At 65.0% G+C, this 21,460-nt stretch overlaps 1 protein-coding gene across 6 annotated transcripts in view; it reads right to left on the bottom strand.

Annotated features, from left to right (window-relative positions):
* The window catches only part of RIPOR1 (RHO family interacting cell polarization regulator 1), a 27,582-nt gene extending 6,122 nt beyond the window's left edge, over nucleotides 1-21,460 (bottom strand). Inside the window, exons 1-13 of one of the 6 annotated variants that reach the window (XM_048078741.2) lie at nucleotides 21,349-21,460; nucleotides 20,222-20,329; nucleotides 5,907-6,033; nucleotides 3,426-3,575; nucleotides 2,971-3,049; nucleotides 2,634-2,657; nucleotides 2,288-2,341; nucleotides 1,959-2,111; nucleotides 1,812-1,875; nucleotides 1,694-1,737; nucleotides 1,383-1,508; nucleotides 911-1,059; nucleotides 553-682 (exon numbers count right to left, since the gene is read on the bottom strand). In XM_048078741.2, coding sequence (XP_047934698.2) covers nucleotides 553-682; nucleotides 911-1,059; nucleotides 1,383-1,508; nucleotides 1,694-1,737; nucleotides 1,812-1,875; nucleotides 1,959-2,111; nucleotides 2,288-2,341; nucleotides 2,634-2,657; nucleotides 2,971-3,049; nucleotides 3,426-3,575; nucleotides 5,907-6,007 — 1,074 coding nt within the window. In that variant the 5' untranslated portion in view covers nucleotides 6,008-6,033; nucleotides 20,222-20,329; nucleotides 21,349-21,460. Of the gene's footprint in view, nucleotides 1-552; nucleotides 683-910; nucleotides 1,060-1,382; nucleotides 1,509-1,693; nucleotides 1,738-1,811; nucleotides 1,876-1,958; nucleotides 2,112-2,287; nucleotides 2,342-2,633; nucleotides 2,658-2,970; nucleotides 3,050-3,425; nucleotides 3,576-5,906; nucleotides 6,034-8,021; nucleotides 8,154-10,438; nucleotides 10,922-11,034; nucleotides 11,829-14,107; nucleotides 14,308-20,221; nucleotides 20,447-21,348 lie in introns of those variants that run through there. The other 5 variants (XM_048078742.2, XM_048078737.2, XM_048078738.2 and 2 more) reach the window with 5 other exon arrangements.

The following is a 21,460-nucleotide window of genomic DNA, read 5'->3' as shown; positions in this document are numbered from 1 at the left end:
CAACCTCGTGCCAGCGCCGCGCCACGTTAGCGCCACGCCAGCGCCGCCACGGCACAGCACAGCACGGCCACCAGCAGGGACACGGCCAGGCCTTCTACTCACTGGCGAGTAGGAGACGAGGAGCGGCTACGCTACGGCAGGACGGCCACGCCACTGGGCTACGCTACAGGCCGGCTCCAGCCCTTGCACTTACGCGGCCTGGCCGCGGCCATCTCCTGAGCTCGACCGAGGAGACGTCGCCGCAGGAGCAGCTCCGAGACAGCTTCTCCAAGAGTGTCTCCCGAAAGATGTCCAACAAGGACCAGCCGTGCTTGTCGGCTGCCCGCGCCGGGCTCTTGGGCAGAGAGAAGAGGAGCTGTGAGGGTGGGAGGGCCGGTGCCGGGGCCGTGGTCGGACGGATGGAGCAGAGCTCCAGGGCAGGTCTGCCCGCCCTTGTCCCCAAGCTGTGCCACCCATCGGGACTTCTCCTGACACACGCAACTCAACGAAGCAGATCCCACCGCAGGCCACCTCGCCCCAGCCACAGGCAGCTCCGTGTGGCCCCACACTTACGTAGAAAGCCTGCTCCCGCAGGGACGGCGTGTCAGGCGGGCTCTGGTTGTAGGTGGAGAAGCGCTTGTTCACCGTGGAGGCCTTGTTAACGCTGCTGGCTGCCGAGGGCTGGTCGTCCTTGTCGAAGGGGCTGCGGAGGAGAGCAGGGAGGTGAGGGGAGCTTCCCAAGCCAGGAGGTCTCAACCCTGCTCTGCAGTGAGTGGGAGGGTGTTGGATAGCACAGCAGTGTGCTCTTCAGTCCACTTTTGACTTTCCAGAATTGCAGCCAAGTTTTGGGATGGGTGAAAGCTCAAGGAAGGGCAGCGCTGGGTCCCCCGCCCTGCCACATGCTACCAGCAAAGCCTGCCGGGGTACTCACTTCCAGGTCACCTCCAGGCTGAGTTTGAGGGTACCCAAGTCGTTGATATCCACAGCCACCACCTGGGGGAGAGCTGCAAAGAGGTCCTTGGTCTCACAGGACACGTTGCCCACCACCACATGGTTGGCCAGGCTCTTTAGCTCCGTCACCTGGAGAAGGAGGAGGAGGAGAGGATGAGATGAGCCCATTGGCAGCTGTGCACGCAGCACCCCTGATGCTGCCAGGATGCCACCACCACCAGACAGCATCTTCCATCCCCAGCAAGGGCTGGATTTGGGTGAGGTCCTGGTCTCCCACCAGGTCCCGGTGCTGCCTTGGTCATGTTCTCCTCCCACAGCCAGCACATGGCTCCTCACACGTGTCCTCACCACAATCATCGCCGCTGTTTCCCTAACACGGCTCCGGCCAGGAAGGTGCCCCCTGGCCCACACCCTCCCTGCCCCACTGCTGCCCTCCCTGCAAGGCCCCATACCTTGATGGAGAGGAACTCGGTGATGAGAGGCAAGAAAACCATCTCCTCGCTGTCCCAGACCTGCTTGCTGTTCACCTCGATGCGCCCACGCAGCTTCCACCGCTGCCGCCCGTACTTCATGAAGATCTGGGAAAGGAGCAGAGACATGGGGATGGGGGAGATGCTCTCTGCACATCCAGGGCCACCCACCACACGCCCCAAACGCGGCACCGGCACCCAGGACAAGGCCCACCCACATCCCCCAGGCCCAGCGAGGACCGCAGGGAGGGAGGAGAGCAGATCCCCATCTGTAAGCCCAAAGCCCCACGAACCTCGTACTGGTCGCCAGCGCAGAGCCGGGCGAAACCTGCCAGCCCTGCAAGAGAAGGCAGAGGGGCGTCAGGGCAAGATGTGCTGGTGTAGGGCCGGGGCTGGGGAGGGATGCCTTACCTTTCATCCGGACGTGGAACTCGCCCAGCTGGCTCTCCAGCTCGCTCTCCAGCAGGCACATGTTCTGGGGACAAGGGACAGAGCTCCCGTCACCCACAGTCCATGGTGTCAGCACCCTCCCAGCCCACCCAGCGCCTGGTGCCTGACCTCCGTGTACTCCTTGTAGCCCTTGCTGGCCTCAGCCAGGCTCTCGCGTGCCTCTCGGCTGCCCGGCGAGCCCGTGCTGTAAGCCTTGACCATGTTGTGGGCCCCATCGCGGAGCCGCCGCTGGATGCAGTAGGCTTCGTAGAGCTCGTCGATCTGCAAGGACAGGCCAGAGGTGCAGTGAGGGGCAAGGGGACAAGAAGCAGGCAGCGACAGTGGCTTCTTGAGGTGGTCTCCCAGTGCCTGGGGCACCGCAGGACAAGCAGGCTCCACAGTCCCTGTGCCACACAGAGGCCAGAAACCCAAAGCCCAGCCCGCTCCGCAGCTCCTACCTTGCTAGCATGAAATTCCAGGCGACGCAGGAAGCGCTCAATTGACTTCACTTGCTGGAAAAACAGAGGAGATGGCGTGAGAGGCTCCCCCAGAGGAGCTGCAGGACAGGACATGGCCCTGCTCCATGCTCGTGCTGCAGCTAGGACATGTCCCAAGAAGAGGGCTAAAAGCCACCAGCAGTCTCTGTGTTGTCCCCTGCCACTCTGCCACAGAGCCCCAGTCCCGGCCACCCAGGGGAAGGAGGGCAGTAGAGGTGGAGCACAAGCAGGGAAGGGGCTGGCGGCGGCACATCCCTGGCACTGGGATGTGGGGAGGCAAGGGGGACGGGGCACCGCTCCCGCTTACCTTATCCAGATCGTAGAGGAAGCCCTGGAGGAGAGAGGAGAGGGATAAGACGCAGCACAAAGCCAGCTCTGCCCACCCAAGGAGCCCTGGCACATGGCGCACCCGTCACCCATAGCATGTCAGCATGGACATGCAGCACCCAGCCAGGGCTGGAGAGTGCATGGCAGCAGGACAGGAGCCCCGCGCAGCCCGACACCAGAGCCCGGGCTGGCCCCTGATGTCCCCACAGAAGCAGGCTGTTCCCTGGGGCACAGCTGGACCAAGTCCCAGCCATGACCACAACCCAGGGTCTGCTCAAAGCATCGCTCCCCGTGAGACACTTCCCAGCATCACTCACCAGGCGCGAATTCCTCTTGGACTCGCGGATCTGGGTGCTGAGCTTCTCCAGTTCCAGCTGGTGTACCTCCACGTAGGCTCTGGGGACACCAGCACCGCGGGGTCAGTCTGGAACCACGCCACGGGGCCCCACACTCCATTCCCCACTCCAGCAAGGGAGCCCGCGTGAGCTTCTGCGTGGGATGTGGCATGGGGCGCTGCTGCAGCACTGGGCGCACCCCAGCTGGGGGTGATCTCGGGGAGGTGGTGCCACTGCGTCCCTCCTGCTGTGGGACCCTGGGACTCGCACTCCCATTCCCCACGCAATTCTTGTGCAGGAGCAGGACGTGCCCAGGAGAGCTGGCGTGTCCCTGCTGGGTGGCTGCCACCCCCAACCCATGCCAAGCCGGCCACGGGGGGCCCACGTGGGTGCTCCCTGGCTCCAACCACCCAGCCGCGGGGGGCCCCAGCACTTACGTCAAGCCCTTCTTGAGCGCTTCATACACCTCGTCCAGGCGGTTGGGCTGAGGCACCTTGGGTGGTGGGGATTTGTGGGACATTGAGAACATCCTACTGACCCTGGAGCCAGTCTTGCGGGAGACGGTGGGCGTGAAGGGCGAGAGGTTCCTGGCGAGACAGGCAGGCAGAGCCGGCACAGTCAGGGTGAGCCCGCAGCGCCGGGGTCCCCCTGGGCACCCTCTGTCTCGCGACAGGGAGCTCCGGAAAGGAGGCCAGGTCCTGGGAGCTCCGTCCGGACCTGCCTGCCTCTCCCACGACTCGCTGGCAGCCAGTCTAACCGGCCAGCGGGGCCGGGCGAGACGGGGCTGTGCACGGCTGCGGGGCTGCCTGCCCCACGCGCCCGCGCCCCTGCTGTCGCCCGCCCCGACGGCTCCCACCCCGCGCCCACACGTGGCAGCGGGCACTTTGCAGCATCCTCCTGCCTGCTGGAGGAAGCACCAGGGCCAAAAGGAGCGATGCAAACATTTGGTGGGGAGCTCAGGCACCCGGCACGCAGGGAGGAGAAGCGCTTCGTGCACCCGTGCTGCAGAGCGGCCAGCTGGGGTGCGTGGACCACAGGCACCGAGGTCGGTCCTGTGCCTGCTCAGCCTCCCCATGAAGCCCCCTCCCGGGCAGTGCCAGACCTCACTGCCACGGCAGACGGGAGAGCGAGGAGGGAGAATGGCCCTGGATGTATTTGGCCACCCCAAAGTGGACATGGAGGACAAGGAAAGACCTGCTTAGCCCATGGTGGAGGACAGCGGGGAGTTAACCCCATCTCAGAGGGGTTGGAGATGCTGGCCATGGGGATGCCTCTGTGGGGTCCCAGGCTCCTTTTAGGGAGAGCAAAGGCAAACTTGCACCTCCTGGAGCCAAGCTGAGCTCCTGGAGTGGCCATGGGGGCATCTTCAGCCCTGGCCATCCCCCAGAGGGTGACCATGCTCTGCTCCATCTCCAGCACCCTGGGTTGCCACTGTGGGGTTGCAGAGAGGGACCCCAGCCGGTGTCAGCACGGGAGCAACGTGGGGACGAGGAGCCTGTCACCCCATCATCGGCACAGCAACACGGAGCAGGGACATCTCTCCTGCCACCCCAACACCGCCCTTCCTGCCTTGTGCAACAGTCGCTCCCCGGCCCCTCCAGCAACGCCAGGGCCGGATCTTCCCTTCCGCCCTCCAGCGCGGCCGTGCCACCAGCGCCGTCCCGGGCCGGACCTCCCATCCTGTGCGGCTCCTTGGAGGAGCGGCCAGAAAACTTCCCCGAAATATCAGTAGGGGAAAGTAAATGTCTTGGCCTCATCCCAAGCCAGCGCGATGGGCAAGTGCTTGTTTTCCATGGCCATCCCTCCTCACTCTCATCCTCCAGGGCCCTGGGCACCACGAGCATCTCCCCATCGCTTGTTTGCCACTCCAGCACCCCCAGGTCCAGAGGCGTGTGTACTGGTGGCCAGCAGCTGGAGCCTCACACAAAAGGCTCAGAGGCTCCAGACAGGAGCAACCTGCAGAAGGGGAGCAGCTCCTCGGGACGAGAGCTGAGCGCGGCTGGAGGTCTGCTCCCAGGCATGGGGAAGCTCTGCCCAGCCCTGTGCCCACCCCGCTGCCGTCCCACAGCCTGGCAAGGCTCCTGGAGGTGCTGCTGGAGCCTGGCTCGCTCTCGGCACTGCTTTCCCCCGCCACCCGGCTGTCTCTCCTGGCTGGGAGGTGCTGGGTGCACTGGGAGGTAAGGAGCATGGAAATGGGATCAAAAGCATTAAAATGCCACAGCCCAAACCCACAGCATGCTTGTCCCAAGACGCACCCGCAGCTCCCTCCCCGTGAGGAGCTAGGAAAGGAGCAGAGGGTGCAGGGATGAGCAGCACTGGGGGTGGTTCCCCTTGATGTCAGGTTCAGCAAAGGGGGAACCGTACGATGGGCCCCATAAAATCGCCAGCAGTGGAGAGGTTAAGCAGGGACCTTGTGCTCGCCGCTCCTCACAGCAGAACTCATGGGCAGTCAACAAAACCTTCCAGCAACAGGTTTACAATGACCCAGAGGAAGCCCTGACTCACGCCGGCACTCAAACAGAGAAACTCGCAGCCACAGGACGTCAAGGCGGTCGAGACACAAAGCTTCAAAACCACACAGGCTCCTTCACTGCAGTCATTAAACATGACGAGGTGGTCACAGGGAAACCCTTAAGGACTTCCTGAGGACCATCGTGCTATGCCTGCCCCCACCATGCTCCGGCAGCAGGGCCCTTCCTCCCGGCTGGAACAGGGACAGATGAGGGTTGGGGATGGACTCAGTGTCCCACCTGGCCTCAACGCTCCCCGCAGCCCCCAGCGCGACATCCCCTGGGTACCACGAAGGTCCCTGCAGGAGGTGCAGCAGGAAGGGGCAGCACCTCGGGTCCTGCCACCAGTGCTGTCCCCGTCCCTGTCCCCATCCCTCGCACCGAGCAGCGCCAGCACCCCTCTCCTACCTGAAGGGCCGGTCCGCTGTCGAGTTCACTCCGGCGAACGACTGGCTCCTATTGATCTTGGCGACGAGGACTCGGCGCTGCGGGCGCGCAGACAGCGACATCGTTGAGTGTGACCTGGAGGGCCTCCCTGTGGGACACGAGATTTTGGGGTCACCAGCAGCAGTGCACGCAGGCAGGGCTGCCACCGAGGCAGGGACAGCGGTGGCACCCACGCAGCAGGGTGGCTGCAGCACCTGGATATGTCCCCGTGTGGCCCCGTGCAAGCCACGGGAAGAGGCTGATGCCCAGTGCCCAACATCACGGCCAGCCTCCTGAGCCCCAGTTCATCCCCAGATGTGTCCCTCTGTCCCCCAGCCACCCCCGGCCACCTCGCCACCGGGGCAGGAAGGGTGCGGGGCCGGACCCTGCTGCCCGGCCCTTTGCCGTCTCCATGCTCACTTCCTCTCGCTCCGGCAAGCAGGATGGAAACCCACGGACAACAAAGTGCTTTGGAAACTCCCCCGCCCTTTCCAGGAGCTCTGCATCGGGAAAGGAAAGGCAGAGCCATTCCCTGCCCCCTGGGACCCTGGGAAGTCCCCGCAGCCACCGCAGAAGCCCCAAAACTGCCTCCTGTCCCCAAGGCAATGCCAGCCGCGCGCCTCGGGCAGGACGAAGCAGATTTCTGAGTGCCGGGGCCTGGACCCCGCTGCCACCCTGCACCGTGGAGAGCATCGCTGCGTCCCCGGCCACTGCCGGAGGTACGCAGCCACAGACGGTCTGTGGCTCCTCCTGGCCCTGCAGCCTCAAGCAGAGGCCGGGGAGCCCGGTGTCACCAGCCTGGGCCTGGGGCACCTCCACGGCCAGGCAAAGCCTCCCCCGGTGCGGCAGAGCCCCGCAGCCCGGCCCCAACGTCCCCACGCACCTGCTGAGCCGCTGCAAAGCCATGCCCCAGCCTCCCCCAGCACCAGGGTGAGCCCGGGCGTCCCCAGCTCCCAGGGCCACTGGGCAGAGGCCAAAAGGAGCCGGCAGCTGCCACTGCTGATGGTCTGCGTGCGAGCGGGGCTGGGAAGCAGCAGGTCCACGTCCCCCCCTCGCTGCTCGGTCCAAGCCAAGCGGCTCTGTGGGTCCCGCAGCCTCGGCGTTACCTTGGTGCCAGTCCCTCCAGTCGTCAGGACAACACTGTCCCAATTAAGCTCATTAGGAGGAGCTGTAATCCCTGCAGGGCCTGGGCAGATTACCCTCTGCAGGGCTGTTTAATCTGCTCCCCACTGAGTGAGCAAGGCCTGTGGCACTGGTGCTGCCCATATCACAACGTGGGGGCACGGGGGGGGTTCTCAGGAGGGGTTCAGGCACCGGGGTGTGCGGGTACTGCATGTGGGAAGGATGCTGGGGATGTCGCAGGGGGCAATGCCTTTCGGCAGCATAACTCCCCAGGATGGAGTGATGCCCGACCTCTCTTCCCAAATCCCTCAGAGAGGCTCAAGCAGCTGGGACACGCTCCTGGCTTCGAGCATCAGGACCAGGAGTGCTGCCACAAGCTGTGGCCACTGACAGCACCACATCCCTGTGCCCCAGCCCAGGGACCGGTGGCCTCATCCCATACCAAAGCGCTCCCTGCATTGCGACATCCCAGTGATTTCTCCCAGCACCTCCAGTACCTGCATCCCCGCACGCGGTGCCCCGCAGCCCATCCCCTGTGCCAGGAGGGGGATGCCCCACGAACCCCATCCTCCTGCTGACCACGGGGGATGCTCACGCCTGGCACAGGCAGGCATCGAGCTGGGCACGCTGGGGTCTGTTCCTGGCACACTCCTCCCGCGGAACAGGGGAAGCCCCAGCGCGGTGCATTCCTGACATTACCGAGATAAGAGGTACCTGGTACCGGAGGCGCCAGCAGAGCCCGAGGCACGCTCGGAAGGGGCAGCTGGCCCCGGCATCTTGCCCATGGCGGTCTGGAGCCCCTCAGTGCAGGGAGGTCAGCACCGGGGGGACATCGACACGCTCGTGTCCCCGCCACCAGCCGAGCCCGCTGCACGAGCCCTCTGAGAAACAGCCCCAAAGATGAGCAGCCCCACGGAGCCTCGCGTCCCTGCCCCTGCCAGCCCCATAAAGCCCCCGCCCCCTGCCCCTAATTACAGCGCTAATGAAGCCGCCTTCTGACGAAGCTTTGCACCTCGCCGTGCCTCAGTCGCGGAGCACCCGCAGCTCTCCCCTGCCACGGTGCACAGTCCAGGAGCCTGGCCCGTCTGTCTGTCTGTCCGTCTGTCTGTCCCTGTCGCTCTGTCCAGCCCTGCCCGCAGAGGCAGCCGGGAGGGCAGAGGATCCAGGTGCTGCCAGCTGTGCCGACGGCGGCAGGGAGCGCCGGAGCCCTCCCCGTGGGCTCGCCAGCCCCTGTGCCGGTGCCTGGTGTTCTCCAGATGATTCGGACACCAAGAATGCTGCTACCAGCTTCCTCTCGCGCACGGAGGGGGCAGTCCAACCGGCTGGGTTGGTCCCAGCTGGTTTCTGTTTCTGACACTCAGACACCAGCCTCAGGTCGCTCTTTCGGGTTTATCAACACCGCGGGAGCCTGGGACGCCCCAGGAACCCAAACCGGCTCCTTCCGAGCCCCCAGCCCCACCGCCACGTCCAGACACATCGCACCCAAGGGTGGCCAGCGCGGCGCCCTCCGGCACCATGGCCCCCAGGGCTGGGACCCACAGCCAGGCTGGAGCACCAACAGGGTGCACCCACCTCCCCGGGCACCGCGGGGCACCCCAGCAAGGGCACCTTTGGGCGAGCTCGCCCTTGCTAGGAGGGTGCACCGCAGGGAAAACCTTTGGAGCCTGCAAACGCGGGCGTTTGGCGCCGTTCCCTCCACTCCAGCCACTGCGCCCTTGTTTGCACAGCTGCGTCCCTGCTGCCTTAACCCGCACGCACGCCCCGGCCCCCCGCCAGCCCCTTTCCGGCCCGGGACAGCGTTTGGCCATGCTCTGCCTCCTCCTTCCCGCCCCAGCTCGGAGGATGGGAGCATCCGGGGATCAGCAGAGGGCCTGGGAGCCGCCTCTTCTCTGACCTCCTCCGCGCTCTGCCTCTCCCGGGCCCCTTCCCCGCCTGCCCCCAGCCCAGCCCGTGGCACGCTGAGGGGGGGATCAGCTTTGGGAGCGGGATGAGTCAGAGACCGTGAGCGGCACCAGAGCCCCCCCGTGACTCAACCAGGAGAGAAACTCCCGGTGCTACGGGTCACGGCCCCCGCCGGAGCCGCAGACCCCGCTGGCACCCGCAGAGCCCTGGGCGCAGTGTCGGCGTCCGCCCTCGCTGGCCGGCTCCTTGAGCGGGAGGGAGGCAGGAAAGGGAAGGAGCTGCGAATGGGAAGAATTGGAGGAAGTGCTTATTTACCCCTCGGAGTGTCCCCAAGGAAGGGCAGGGCAGGGCTCACAACGGGGGGGACACAGTGACAGCGCACCCCGCTGCCCATCCCGGGGCACCCATGGGCTCCCCGAGGGGGATGGAAGCCCCAAAGTGGCACCCAGGGGGTGTCCCCAACGCAGTGCCGAAGCACAGTGTGTTTCCTAGGATATCTGAGCTGTGGCCCCGGACCACCCACTGAAGGTGGCTGCACCCAGCAGGCTGGATCCCCTGCAGAAGGACAGGTCCCCACCAGCAAGGGCGCAGACCAAGCGCCCAGCAGGATCCCCATCCCTTTGGGGGCGGAGGGGCTGCAGATCACCTCCATGCCCCCCAGATGGGAACGTGGCCCGTCCAAGGGGCACCAGCCCCTGCTCCTGCTCTGGAGTGGGCTGCGAGACTTCTCAGAGATGCTCACGGGGCTATGCTTCCCAAGTGCTTCTGGAAGGATCCTGGTGGGGTTGGCAGAACCTTGCGAAGGTCCCAATGCCTCCTTCACCCCAACCTGGTCTTCTCCAGGGTGCCGTGCTGGGCACCAGCAGCTCCCCACCAAATCCTGCCAGGGGAACGTGGTCCCTGTGTAGGGAAGGAGCCCCAGGACCCCCCCGCTGGGGGGGTTGGCAGGTGGCAGGTCCTAGACCACCACACACCTATCGCGACACCACGTGTTGTGACAGCTGCCCCTCAGGTCACAGACACCCGTCCCTGGTACCCCAGCAGGGACAGCTCTCCTCCCCGGGGCAAGGAGGGTGCAGTCCCTCACCCAAAAAAGGCCCCCAAAAGACCGGCCACATCGCCCTGCAAACCTCAGGGCCCCCCATCTCACCACCCCCCCAGGTTACCAGGGTCTGCCGAGCGGTGGGGACGCGCGAGCTCCCGAGCGCCACATCTGCTGCACATCAGCGCTGAGCTCTCTGCGGGGCCACTGCTTCGGCCAGGGCTACGGGGAGCAGAGCCAGCGTCCCCACAGCCCCGCATCTCCCCGTGGCACAGAGCACCTTACCCCCAGCCTCCCCTGCCCAGAAAGACACACACAACCCAAGCCCCAATCCATGCCCCCCTCGCCCCGCTCCAGCCACGTTTTGGTGTCTGGGAGGCTCCCAGCTCCCCGGGTGATTTTAGAGCTGGGTGAAAGCTCAGCGAAGCCCTCGGCGGGCGCTCGGTACCTTTCTGCTTGCCGTTCATGGCGGGATGCGGCGGCGCGTCCCCGTCCGGCGGGGAGCGGCGTGCGGGGCGCTGTGGGCAGCGGTGTCGGGCTGGCTCTCATGCCGCTGGGGTGCACGGGGCCGCGGGGAGGGCTGCCCCGGGTGGCTGTCCCCTCCCACGCTTCCCCTGCCCACGGGCTGACATCACGGCCCTGCCGCGGCCCCCGGCCGTGACTCAAGGTCCGGGGAAGGGAGGACGTCCGTCTGTCCGTCCGTCTGTCCCCTCCGCCGGGAAGGGGCCCCTTTGATAAGCCCAGCACAAGCAGGCAGTGCTCACGTCGCTGCTGCTCTCTTCTGGATGGCTGTTCTCTTTGTTTTGTTTTGTTTTGTTTAATTTTGAAGCCCGCCTTGGCTTTGCTGCGGGTGTCCCACAGCATGCCCGCTGTGCACCTTATGTGGACACCACACGCAGCAGCTGCCAGGGGAAAAGATTTCCTGGCCGACTTTCCTAGCCTGTGTCTCACAGCAGCTGGCTTCAGCAAGGACCTCCTTGCAGGGCTCTGGAAAGATGCTGGGTGCAATTCCCATGTGGGGACCAAAGGGCATGGCTGTGGTACCTGTAACGACGTGGGGTTTCTCCCCAGGCTTTTCACTCCGCATAGGAATTCAGCACTAAAATCAGCAGGGCATGAACGGTGAGCCAGAACAGGCTACATTCCCACGGGTTTCCGGATCCCAAGGGGCAGGAGAGGTGCAAGGACACGGAAAAGTCCTTTGTGGAGCAGTGCTGAGCCTAAGGGCAAGAGGAACCCGAGTCTCTGTCCCTGGAGAGCGGCAGAGCTGCCCAGCGTGGCACATCCTACAGCAAGGGGACCCTGCAGCCTGTCCATGGCACAGATGTGACCCACTTTGAGGCCACAGGTCCCTGCCTGGGTCCTGGCCTTTGTCTGGCCGTAGCCCCAGCTCCGAAGGAGGAGGCTGGAGCAGCCCGGCCCCATCCCGGCTGGAAAAGGCTGCCGTCACCACGGCAGGAAGAGACGCCTCCCTCCCCGGCTCCCTTCCTGTTTGCTGCTGCTTTTAGAGGGAGGTCAGGCAAGGTTCAGGATGAAATGCATCAGGGGAGAATCTTTACGGGGTGCTTACAGCACTGGGGTGCTATTGGTGCACCCTGCCACCCTCATGCCACGTGGAGTTGCGGGGAGGTGGCATCTGGGGGCATTTCCCCCAGCAGCAGCCAGCAGCCTGCAGAAAACATCCTGGTGCTTGCTGCAGAGGAAGGCCTCCACGCCAGGGAGCTGGCAACAGAAACGTCTTGTCACCCGCCTGCCCGCAGCCTCCGCTCCAGTGACACGGGCACGGAGCAGAGCCAGCCACCCGCACAGCCCTGAGGCGTGGTGAGATCCCCTATCTCCCCCGGCCCTGCAGACCCCCTGAGCAGGACGCACCAGGAGGTGAAACAGCATCCTTCACCCTGACAGAGCTAGCTACGGAGCTCCCGGCCCCGGGGCCAGGGAGGCTGCTGAGCGGCGGAGGCTGCCGCACAAGCGAGGCCGACCTCCTGCACGGCCTCACCGTGCCGGCACCGCTGGCAGCCGCATGGGGCTGGTGCCCGGCACACGCCCAGGCAGCGCGCCCGCAGCCCTGGCCCATGCCAGCTCGTTTGTCCTCATTAAAGCTTAACGCGGACTCTCTGCGGAAGCTGCCGGTGGGCGGCCGGTAACGCAGGCAGCGAAGGCACAGCACTGCCATCAGCATCACCCGCTGGGAGACCACCAAAAGACCCACGGGACGTGGGCACGGCACCGCACACAGACATTTTCCAGGGGATGTCCCCTCCGTCTGCTCGTCTCCTGGGCCTGGAGAGCTGCCCCGAGCCTCCCCCATCCCAAAAAAGGCATCTCCAAACACAAGGTGCAGGGAGCGAGATGGGAGATCCCCTGGATCAGGCCATGGCAAGAGCCACAGGCAAAGTTATTTTGCTCAGTTCTTCCTTAAAACGTCAAACCCTCAAGGGTGCAGAGGCATCCAGACGCAATGTTAATTCCCAGTAGAACCCAACCAGCCCGCGGTGGAGACATGGCCACGGCCTCGGTCCTGGCAGGCAAAGAAAGCCCAAGACGCTGTGGGAGGATGCCTGCCCTTCCACGGGGAGCAGGACAAGCTTCCCAGAGCCCTGCTGCACCAAACACGGGGACATTCCTGGCTGCTCCCTGCTGCCCCCAGCACCACCGCAGCGTGTTACAGAGGAGACAGCTCCAAGGCCACCTGCCCAAGAAGCAGGGTCCCCCGGTGGCACCAGCACCAATTAGACAAAGGCCAAGGTGATGGAGGAGCTATTTCAGGCCCTTCCTGGGGACAGCACGGGCATGGCAAGGGGCCAGGACAGGAGCTGCTGCCACCCAAAAGAGGATGGGGGGAGAAGAGCTGGTGGACATGGGGGGAGACCTGGGAGGGGGCAGGAGGTGACAATGCTGGTGACAAAATCGGCCCCGGTGGGTTGGGCACAGCAGGCTGGAGTCCTCTCCGTCACTTCCTCGCGCCTTCCCCATGCAGGGCAGAAATAGCACAGATATAAACGGCAGCCCTATAAATAGCCCCAAAGCACAAGCCGGGGAGATGGGCGGTGGGAGCAGCCCTGCAGCGGCCCCCGCCCACACCAAGCTGGGGCTCCACAGTTCCATGGCCCCCGGGGATGGCAGGGACTACTGCCCTGCCCTTACTGCGTCCCTGGGACCCCAAAACCTGGTTCTCCATGCCAGAGCCGCTGCGGGGCATGGCAGCGTGCCCGTCACAGCCTCCACCACCAGGGCTGGAGCCTGACACAAGGGCATTTTGGGGGGCACCCCGCCCCAGGTCCCTCCAGGCACCCCATCGGGATGTCCCCCTCGGGAGCACCGCAAGGAGACAGCCCAGAGCCACGCGTCACCTCCCGCAGGTCCCCACGCCCCTGCTCGGCTCCGCTGTGGGGACAGCACGGAGCACCCCAGCTCCCACCCCACCGAGCTGTCCCCTGCACCGGGAACATGGCAAAGCCTCGGGGACCTCCACCAGCCGCCACGGCCGGGAGTAAGGGGTGGTGGGACACGCCAGGTCCCCTTGATGGCCACAGGGGTGCCGTGGCCGGATCCATATGGGGCCAGGGCACAGCCGAGCCCTGTGTCACAGCAGGGAAGGGGTTAACGGCGCTTGGCTTCCCAAAGGATTTCTTGGCAGGGCCGGGAGATAGGAGGATGGGGCCCACAACAAAGCCAGATCTGTCTCATTAATTCCTCCGAGCATTCCTCCCTCCATTGCCCGGCCGCAGCGAGGAGGAGGAGGCAGCCCCCAGCCATGGCCGGCACCCGGCGCCCCGGGGCCCCACACCGGGCGCTGCCACAGCCCCGTCACCTCCCGTCCCCCGTGGGGCAGGACGGGACCTCCGCCCCTCTGCCCCAGACCCCCGCCCCGACGTGGGCAGCCGGTGTCACCGGTGTCACCGCCGTCCCCGCATCCCCGCGTCCCCAAGGTGCTCGGCCCACGCGCCCGGCGGCGGTGGGGCCCCCAGCCCACGCTCGGTGCCTCCGTCCAGACCCGAGGACGGAGCAGCCGAGCCCTGTCCTTGTCCCCACCCGAGCAGGGACAAGCTGACGGCGCGACCCCGCCACGGAGCCCCCCGCCACGGGGCCGGGTGTCGGGGCCGGTGGCACTCACATGTCCCAGGAGAGGCAGGGGACGGCGCGGGTGGCGAGAGCAGGCCTGGCTGGGTGCATCGCCTTTGTTCCTCTCCCATGGACGGGGAGCAGGCAGGGAAGGCTCACAGGCGCTTGGCAGCGCCCACCCCGGCCACTCTCCATGGAAACGCGAGAGCCATGTGATTTCGGCAGGAAACCACGGCACGGCCGGCGCCAATGGCGGATCCACCGAGCGCCTCCCCCGCCGGCCCTCCCCGAGGAGCCGCCGCTGCCACCGCCACCGGTGACACCGCCACCGGTGACACCGCCACCGCCACCGCTGCGACCGCGACCAGCACAGCCAGCAGGGTGAGGACGAGCGTCCCCACGGACCGTGATGGGCCCCCACCAGCCCGTGCCCACCGAGGAGCCTGGGGACAGCCCGCACGGCGCTGGCGTTGGTGGCCCTGCGTGCTGCTGCTGGCACCCGTGCCCGCACCCAGTGTGTCCCCACCAGGAGAGCAAGTGGATGGAGCCCCCTGCCACGGTCAGGCCACCACGGCCCCCCAGGGTCCAGCTCCAAGCACGTTATGCAGCGTGCAGGCCGAGGGGAAAGCACCTCTGGGAGGGGAAGGGATGTGACCGAGGCTGCACGGTCAGTCGGCGGCGGAGACCCAAGCATCGCTGAGCCCAGCTCTGCTGCCACCCGGGGATCTCGCCGCCTTCCTGCCCACCCCCAGCGAGCAAGAGCCACGCACAGACCACCACCTCCCCTCTGCTGAACAGCAATCCCGTTCTGCCGGGGGACAGCCCAGGCACAGACCCACAGCCTTCCTCTCCACCAGCCTCCAGCCTCCGCAGGGCAGGAGCCTCCCAGCACCCTGATGAAGGCAGCCCCGCCGTGGGTGCACTTTGCCATCCCGATGGATGCCGTGGGCCATACCCTGCGCTCCGTGTCGTGCCCTGGAGCGCAGCCTTGCCCGGCAGCCCTAAATGCCATTGCCATCTCCACAGAGCCCTGCGTGGTGGGGAGGGAGGAGGCCACGCTGCCCCGCCACCAGGAACATCTGCAGGGCGAATGCGTCCCACTCCTCCCCTGTCTCCCAAGCCCATCGTTCTCTGCTTGTCCTAGATCATACCAAACCGACCCAGTTTTAAGTGGGACTGATGCCTTTTGGGCCCCAGCGAGACATCCGCGGAGCAAGGACAAGACAGCACGGTGCTCCAGCGAGCCCTGCAATGCAAAAGCGCTAATTAGATCGTTGCCACGTCTCGGAGCTCAGCAGAGCAGGGCAATATCTGTGACAAGGAAACCGCTGCGCCACCACCGCTCTCGTGGGGCCACCGAGGAGCAGAGCAGTGCCGCGGAGCAGAGACGTGGAGCCGGGGGGGCTCTGCCAGGGACAGCCTGTGGGAAGCCAGGTGTCCTAGCTCTCAAGGCTGGCCTGGTTGTGTGGAAGGAGCGGCAGAGAAAATGTGGCAGGGAGGACAGCGGGACCCTTGGATAGCAGGGAAAAGCCAAACCAAAGGGCTGCTGCAGGCAGGCATGGAGAGAACTGAATGGAAGCATGGGGATCGATCAACCCACCTGAAAGCTCCTGCGCCACGCAGTGTCCATCCCACCAGGATGGCCCAACACATGCCTGGCGCACTGAGCACCTTCTCGCCAGCTGTGACAGCATCTGGGATGGGTCATGTCCTGTGTGGATTCCACCCACACTTTGTGGATGGTGTCGCTGCCTTGCCCACCTCCAAAAGCTCTCCAAGGGCAGCCACGTGCTTGGAGGAAGGCAGAAAACTGCTGTCCCCTTCTGACACTGCTCAGAGGGATGTGTGGATGCTCAGAGGGATGTGTGGACCTTCAAAGTGCAAGCACAGGTGCCCTGCTAAGCTCGGGACCTGCCCCTGGCAGACACTCTGCTGGCCTCCCTGCTGGGGTCCTTACCAAAAAAAGCATGGTGGGGAAGAAGACCCTGCAGAATACCTGGAGGATGCTCTCAGCACACATGGGTCATCCTCAGAGTGCTCCCAGTCCCAGCAGTGCCAGCACCAGGTCAGCACTTTGGCCCATGGATTTCCAGGCTCGCTTAAACTCCGGCAGCTGCCACCGCCCCAGCAAGGCAGCTGTGGATTTGGTCTGCAACTGCACCCCGCAGCTGCTCTGCACGGCACGTCCAGTTGTCCCTGCAGGTCAGCAGCTGGCTCAGAGGGCTGGCCAACACAGCACAGCGCACCCCAACATGAGACCGCCAGGCTGGCCTCACCCACACCCTGACAGCAAGAGGTGGCCCTGCCTCAGCCGGGGGTTAGACCCGGTGGCCTCTGGAGGTCCTGGTCAACCTCAACCATCCCGCGATGCCGAGAAGGTGGCTCTCCAGAAACAGAGAGACAGAACAAGGGGCAGCGATTTTAAACAGCTCCTCAGCCTCCACCTGCCTGCCCAGCCAGACCGGGTCCCCGGAGCTCAGCCCTCCCTCTGCCAAGGCTCTGCCTGGCCCACGGGCTCTGCGGGGTCACCACGAGTTTGCTCGACATGGTTGACCTTTGCCAGCAAAAGCCTGCCACCTGAGTGCTCTCAGCCACCTGGCTGCTCCCCAGAGCACCAGCCCTGGCTTTAAGGAGGCTCGGCACCCACCAGCCAGCAGCGAGCCCTCTGAGCCGCATCCACGGCACGGACAAATACGTGGAGGCTTTCTTCCCCCAAAATCACTCTTCTCACTAGAGGCTGGGCCTCGAGCCACGTCCTCCTCTCCCCTCTCTCCAGAGGGCACGAGGCCAGGGCTTGGCTCCATGCCTCCCTCCACGTACGCCCCGGAGCAGCTGCATGCTCTGCATTCTTGCTCTGCGCTGGAGCGGTGCAGGACGGAGCCTCCAGCGTCCGAAGCCTCACACCAGGACGTCCGGCTGCTCGTGCAGTGCAGCCACGGTTCACCTCGGCCATGCCCCAGAGCAAGGTGCCTCGTCCACGAGCCCCACGCTCCGAGCTGAGCCAGCACCGCTGCAGGCTCCCGGCTCCTCCGGGTGCGCGGTGGAGGAGCGTGACCTGGGAAGGAGTTAACGGAGGCAGGATAGCGCTGGGGCAGTGTGAGCAACCAGCTCCGCAGCCCCAGCTGACTCACAGCTGGCCACGCTCCTCCGAGCCCTGCTGGAAACCCAGCCAGCTCGGCCAGACTGTGCCGGGCAAGCTGGCACCCAAGGCCTGGGCCCTGCAGCAAAAACAAAAACCCAGAGCTGGCGGATCTGCAGCAGATCCACCCCAGGAGGACAGCAAGCAACACGTCCAGCACTGGCCCCGCTGGAGGGGACAGGCACAGAGCTGACCAGACGCCAGGCCCGTGATGTCTCCCACACGCAGGCAGCCATCCCCACCTCGGCGCCGTAGGAAACATCTCACGCCCTGGCGTAATCACTCCGAAACTATTTGTGATTCAGAGGATTCCTGCAGCCCCTGAGGGCCTGTCCCGCACCGAGCAGGAAGGCTGAGGTCATGCACAAGACCGGCACGCGGCTCGGCGGGGCGCTGGCACGGCCGGGCAGCGGAGCAGCGCGCTCTCCTGCGAGCCCCGGCACTCGGCATCACGCCGGGCCCAGCTCTGGGTCACTGAGAGCCCAGGCACAGCTCAGGCAGCCCCACTTTGGTCTCCCAGAGCGGCCGGAGATATGTGAAAGCACCCCCAGCAGCAACCCCCAGCCTTCAGCAAATAATCCCTGCCCTCCAAATAAAATAACAAAGAAAGCACTGGGACATGGGTTAAGGAAATGAGAACGGATGAGCAAGCTGCAGGGCAATAGGAAGCGGCTGTAACCATCTCCTGTCCCTGCCGGACTACAGCTCCACCAGCCTGGATCATGCAGCAAGGCACATAAACACCTGATTTTTTGTGTTCTTGATGTGAGTGAGAGCATGTCATGGAGCAAGGAGGCTTCTGAGTGATCCCAGCATGCGGCAGGGACAGGCATCGGGCTACCCTCAGCTTCGTGGCTGCTTCCAGGCTCATGCCAGCCTTGGGGACACACGGATGCAAGGAGCCTGGTGAAGGCAGCCCTGTCTCACGCAGCCACAGCTGCCCGGTACAAAAGTTTCTTGGAAAAAGCACACGAGCCACTGCGGTAGTGGCCAGGGCTGGCCCACATCTCCTACGGGAATGATTCCATCAAGTTAGCAATGGGCGTGCATGTCCAGCTGGAGCATGATAGTGTCCTGCATGTTCCATCGCCACCTATCAGCCCTGCTCTCCCCTGCCTACATCCCCCTCTGGGCACCGCTGGACTCAGACACACCCCCAGCACCTCTCCAACCCTAATCCCTGAGGATAACTCGGGTCGGAAGGCACCTCCTGCTCAGGGCAGTCTGAGGCCAGGCCAGGTTGCTCTGAGCTTTGTCCAGTCTTGAAAACCTCCAGCGCTGGAAACCAAACAAACTTCTGGGCAATTCTGCCCCATTGCTTGCCTGTCCTCATGGTGGAGCAGCGGCAGCGCGGGGACACGTGCTGCTAGCACGGACCCTGCCCTCCCACTGCGGCCAATGCTCCCCTGCGCCCCGGGGGCCCCCTGGCTCCCTGCAGGTCCAGGGGCCTCACACGCCCGCGACACACGTGTCAGTGCCGCCAGGTCCCAGCTCCTTTATCTGTCACACGCTCGCCATGCCACAGCCAGCTGGCTGTTGGCACGTGCTGCCTCTCTTCGTCCTGCCGGGGACGACTCCGCGCTGGGGCCGGCGTCACCCTGCCGGCGGTGGGCGCGGGCTGGGGACCTGGCGTCTCGCTTGGGTTGCACGGGGTCTCGGCTCCCCGCCCGGCTTGGAGACATCTGCAGCAGCACAGAAGGTGCAGGAGCTCTGCAGGAAACCCCCCCAGCTCCGTTTCCTTCCCCTCCACCCCGCGCACACGTCACTGCTGAGCACCAAGGGGCCGGCCCCCAGCAAGCCCCAGCTCGAGCCCCCGAAAACACCAACTTGGGAGCTGCTCGGCCCCTGCCAGGCCCCAGCAAAGGACACCTCTGGATCCTGGACCAGCCCTCCCAGTTGCATGCTGAGCAAGGACACACTGCTCCTGCCCTTCCATTGCCCCCGGCTCTTGCTTTTTTGTTTCTGTTTCCCCACGCACCCCAGAGCCAGGAGAGCTCTCCTGCTCATGGAGAGTCCGTCTTCCTTGCTCTCGGCCCTCGCAGGGTGGGAGGAGAAGCCTCCAAGCACCTTCTCAGGTCCCCCCATCCGTGCCCCCCTCGCTGTGCCTGGGGCTGGGAGCGTGGTGGCTCCGAGCGAGCACAAGAAGAGAATCGGAGCCGCTGGGAACAAGCGATGTTCCCTGATGGTATGCAGCCCTGACAGCGCTGGCTCTGCTTTAAAGAGTAACTTTATCCTGTAATAACAAACAGGAGAAGCCAAGCTCCTCCCCAGCGCCACTTCCCTGGCTCCAAGGAGGGGGACACTGGAGAGAAAGACAATTTGAGCTGCCAAAACGCGGTGCTGGTGGGGATGAAAACCCAGTCCAGGGGCAGGGAGGCAACCTGGCATGGACGTCTCTGTGCCAGCGGGGCCAACCCATGGGGCACTTTGTGGGGTGGAAGGGAAGGGCGCAGGGTGGGAGATGCTGATGGAGGTGAGGGGGCAGCAGGAGATGCTGGGGCTGGTGACACCAACCCTGGAGCTTCCTGGCTCCCTGGCCATTCTGTTCCATGTCTCCAGCAAAGGCTGCAACAGAAACCATGGGATGGGCACCCACTGGTCTCCGGGGACATCCCTGAAGTCCCTGCGCCAGTCCCTGTCCCCTGGGTTTGCAGAGGGGTCGCCCCGATGTGTTTGGGTGGTGACGTGCAGGGGACCGGGGGCTGCAGCAACGACTCCTCCAGCAAACCACCTCCTGCCCGGGGCTGAGCACGGCGTTGCCCCGGCCCTGGACAGTCAAACCCCATCCGCTGTCCCCAGGGCCCCCAGCACATGGAAGATCCAAACAGTGATTGTGCCCCAACAGGACCCTGCCCAACTTCCCCAGACCTTTCCTGCACTACATGTCCGTCCTGCACCCTGCACACCCCAAAGGTCCCACCCTGCCCAGCACCCCAGGGTGCTGTCTGGGCTCTGCAGCCCTCCTGCTTTGGCTTGATGTGCTGTCCCCGTGGTGTCCCCGGGGCCGCTGGTGGCTGGGTGACGTACCTCGGCTCCTGCCTGGCCCCGTGGGCACCAGCGCTCAGCGCAGCACTGGAGGACGCAGCTGCAGCATGGAGGGTTAGGCTGTGCTGATAGGAGACTGAGGTCCTCTCCCTGCCAGACAAGAAGATGGGGAGGGGGACAATTTGGCAGAGTTCACTTGCAGGAGAACAAGGTAATCTGGAGAACGCTGAAATGACTGAATTTTGCTTATCCGAGGATCCACGAGCAGAAAAAAGTCTCCTCCAGAGCCCCTGCGGCTCAGCTCTGTCCTGGCTCTTTAAATGGAGCTGGAGAAATGTTGTGATTCTGTTCCCCACGAGGGATTTCCTCCGCAGTGCTCACCAGGTGCTTGAGCTACATCTGTGCAAAGCCGGGCGCGGGAAGCATCACGCGGCCGCCCCACGGTGCCTCCCCAGGAGGCTTCCAAAGGAAGCGCCAGGCAGGATCCGACCAGCTCAGAGAGGGGAGAGACAATGGGGAGGGAACCACAGACAGCTAAGCCCTTCAGGACCTTCCCTCAATGCCAGTCAGCATCCTCCCGTGGTGGGGGCGGCCGTGGGGCTGTGCCAGGAAGGAGTCCCCCCTTGGGACGCAGTGTGGCCGGGCGAGATGCTGGTCCCCAAGCAGGCAAAGCCAGCGGCGAGCTCCTGGCACCGTCCTCGAGCCACCACGGAGCCTCCAGCCCCTGGCCAAAGGGACAGAGGGCAGCGGGGCAGGCAGCAGCGGGTTAAGCACGAGGTGGGGATGGGCGAGCTGCTTCCTCCCAGCTAACGATAATAATACAGCGAGAGGGGGGCGACACTGGTGGGCCTGCAGGGCCAGATAGCGGCCGGCAGCCCCGGCCCCGCGGCTGCGGTGGTGCGGGAGGAAGCCTGGGCGCATTATCTGCTGGCACCACTCGGCTTCCTCGGGATGTGCTTCCTGCCAAGCTGCATTCCTCCTGCACCCAGCACCCTCCCCTGCTCGTCCTGGCACCCCCCCCACTAGCTGCAGGTCCCCAGGTGATCCCCAGCCCTCCCAGCTGGGGATGGTCACTGGGGCTCTGAGCCTTGGGACCGCAGCGCCGTGGGATGTCCCCACTGCGACCGTCCTGCTGCCCCGTCCCCCCATGCCATGGGCAGTGCCCGCACCTTGGCAGGGTGAAGAGCTCTTTGGGTTGGAAGAAGATGCAGACTCACTCCGACAGGATCTCCAGGTCCTGGCTGAGGTCCATGCGGCTCTGGCTGCTTCTGCTCCTGGTCC

This window comes from Anser cygnoides, chromosome 12 (genome assembly GCF_040182565.1).
Source record: "Anser cygnoides isolate HZ-2024a breed goose chromosome 12, Taihu_goose_T2T_genome, whole genome shotgun sequence".
Lineage (NCBI taxonomy): Eukaryota > Metazoa > Chordata > Aves > Anseriformes > Anatidae > Anser > Anser cygnoides.
Note: the sequence above shows the minus strand (reverse complement) of the source record. Positions and strands in the feature narration are given on the sequence as shown.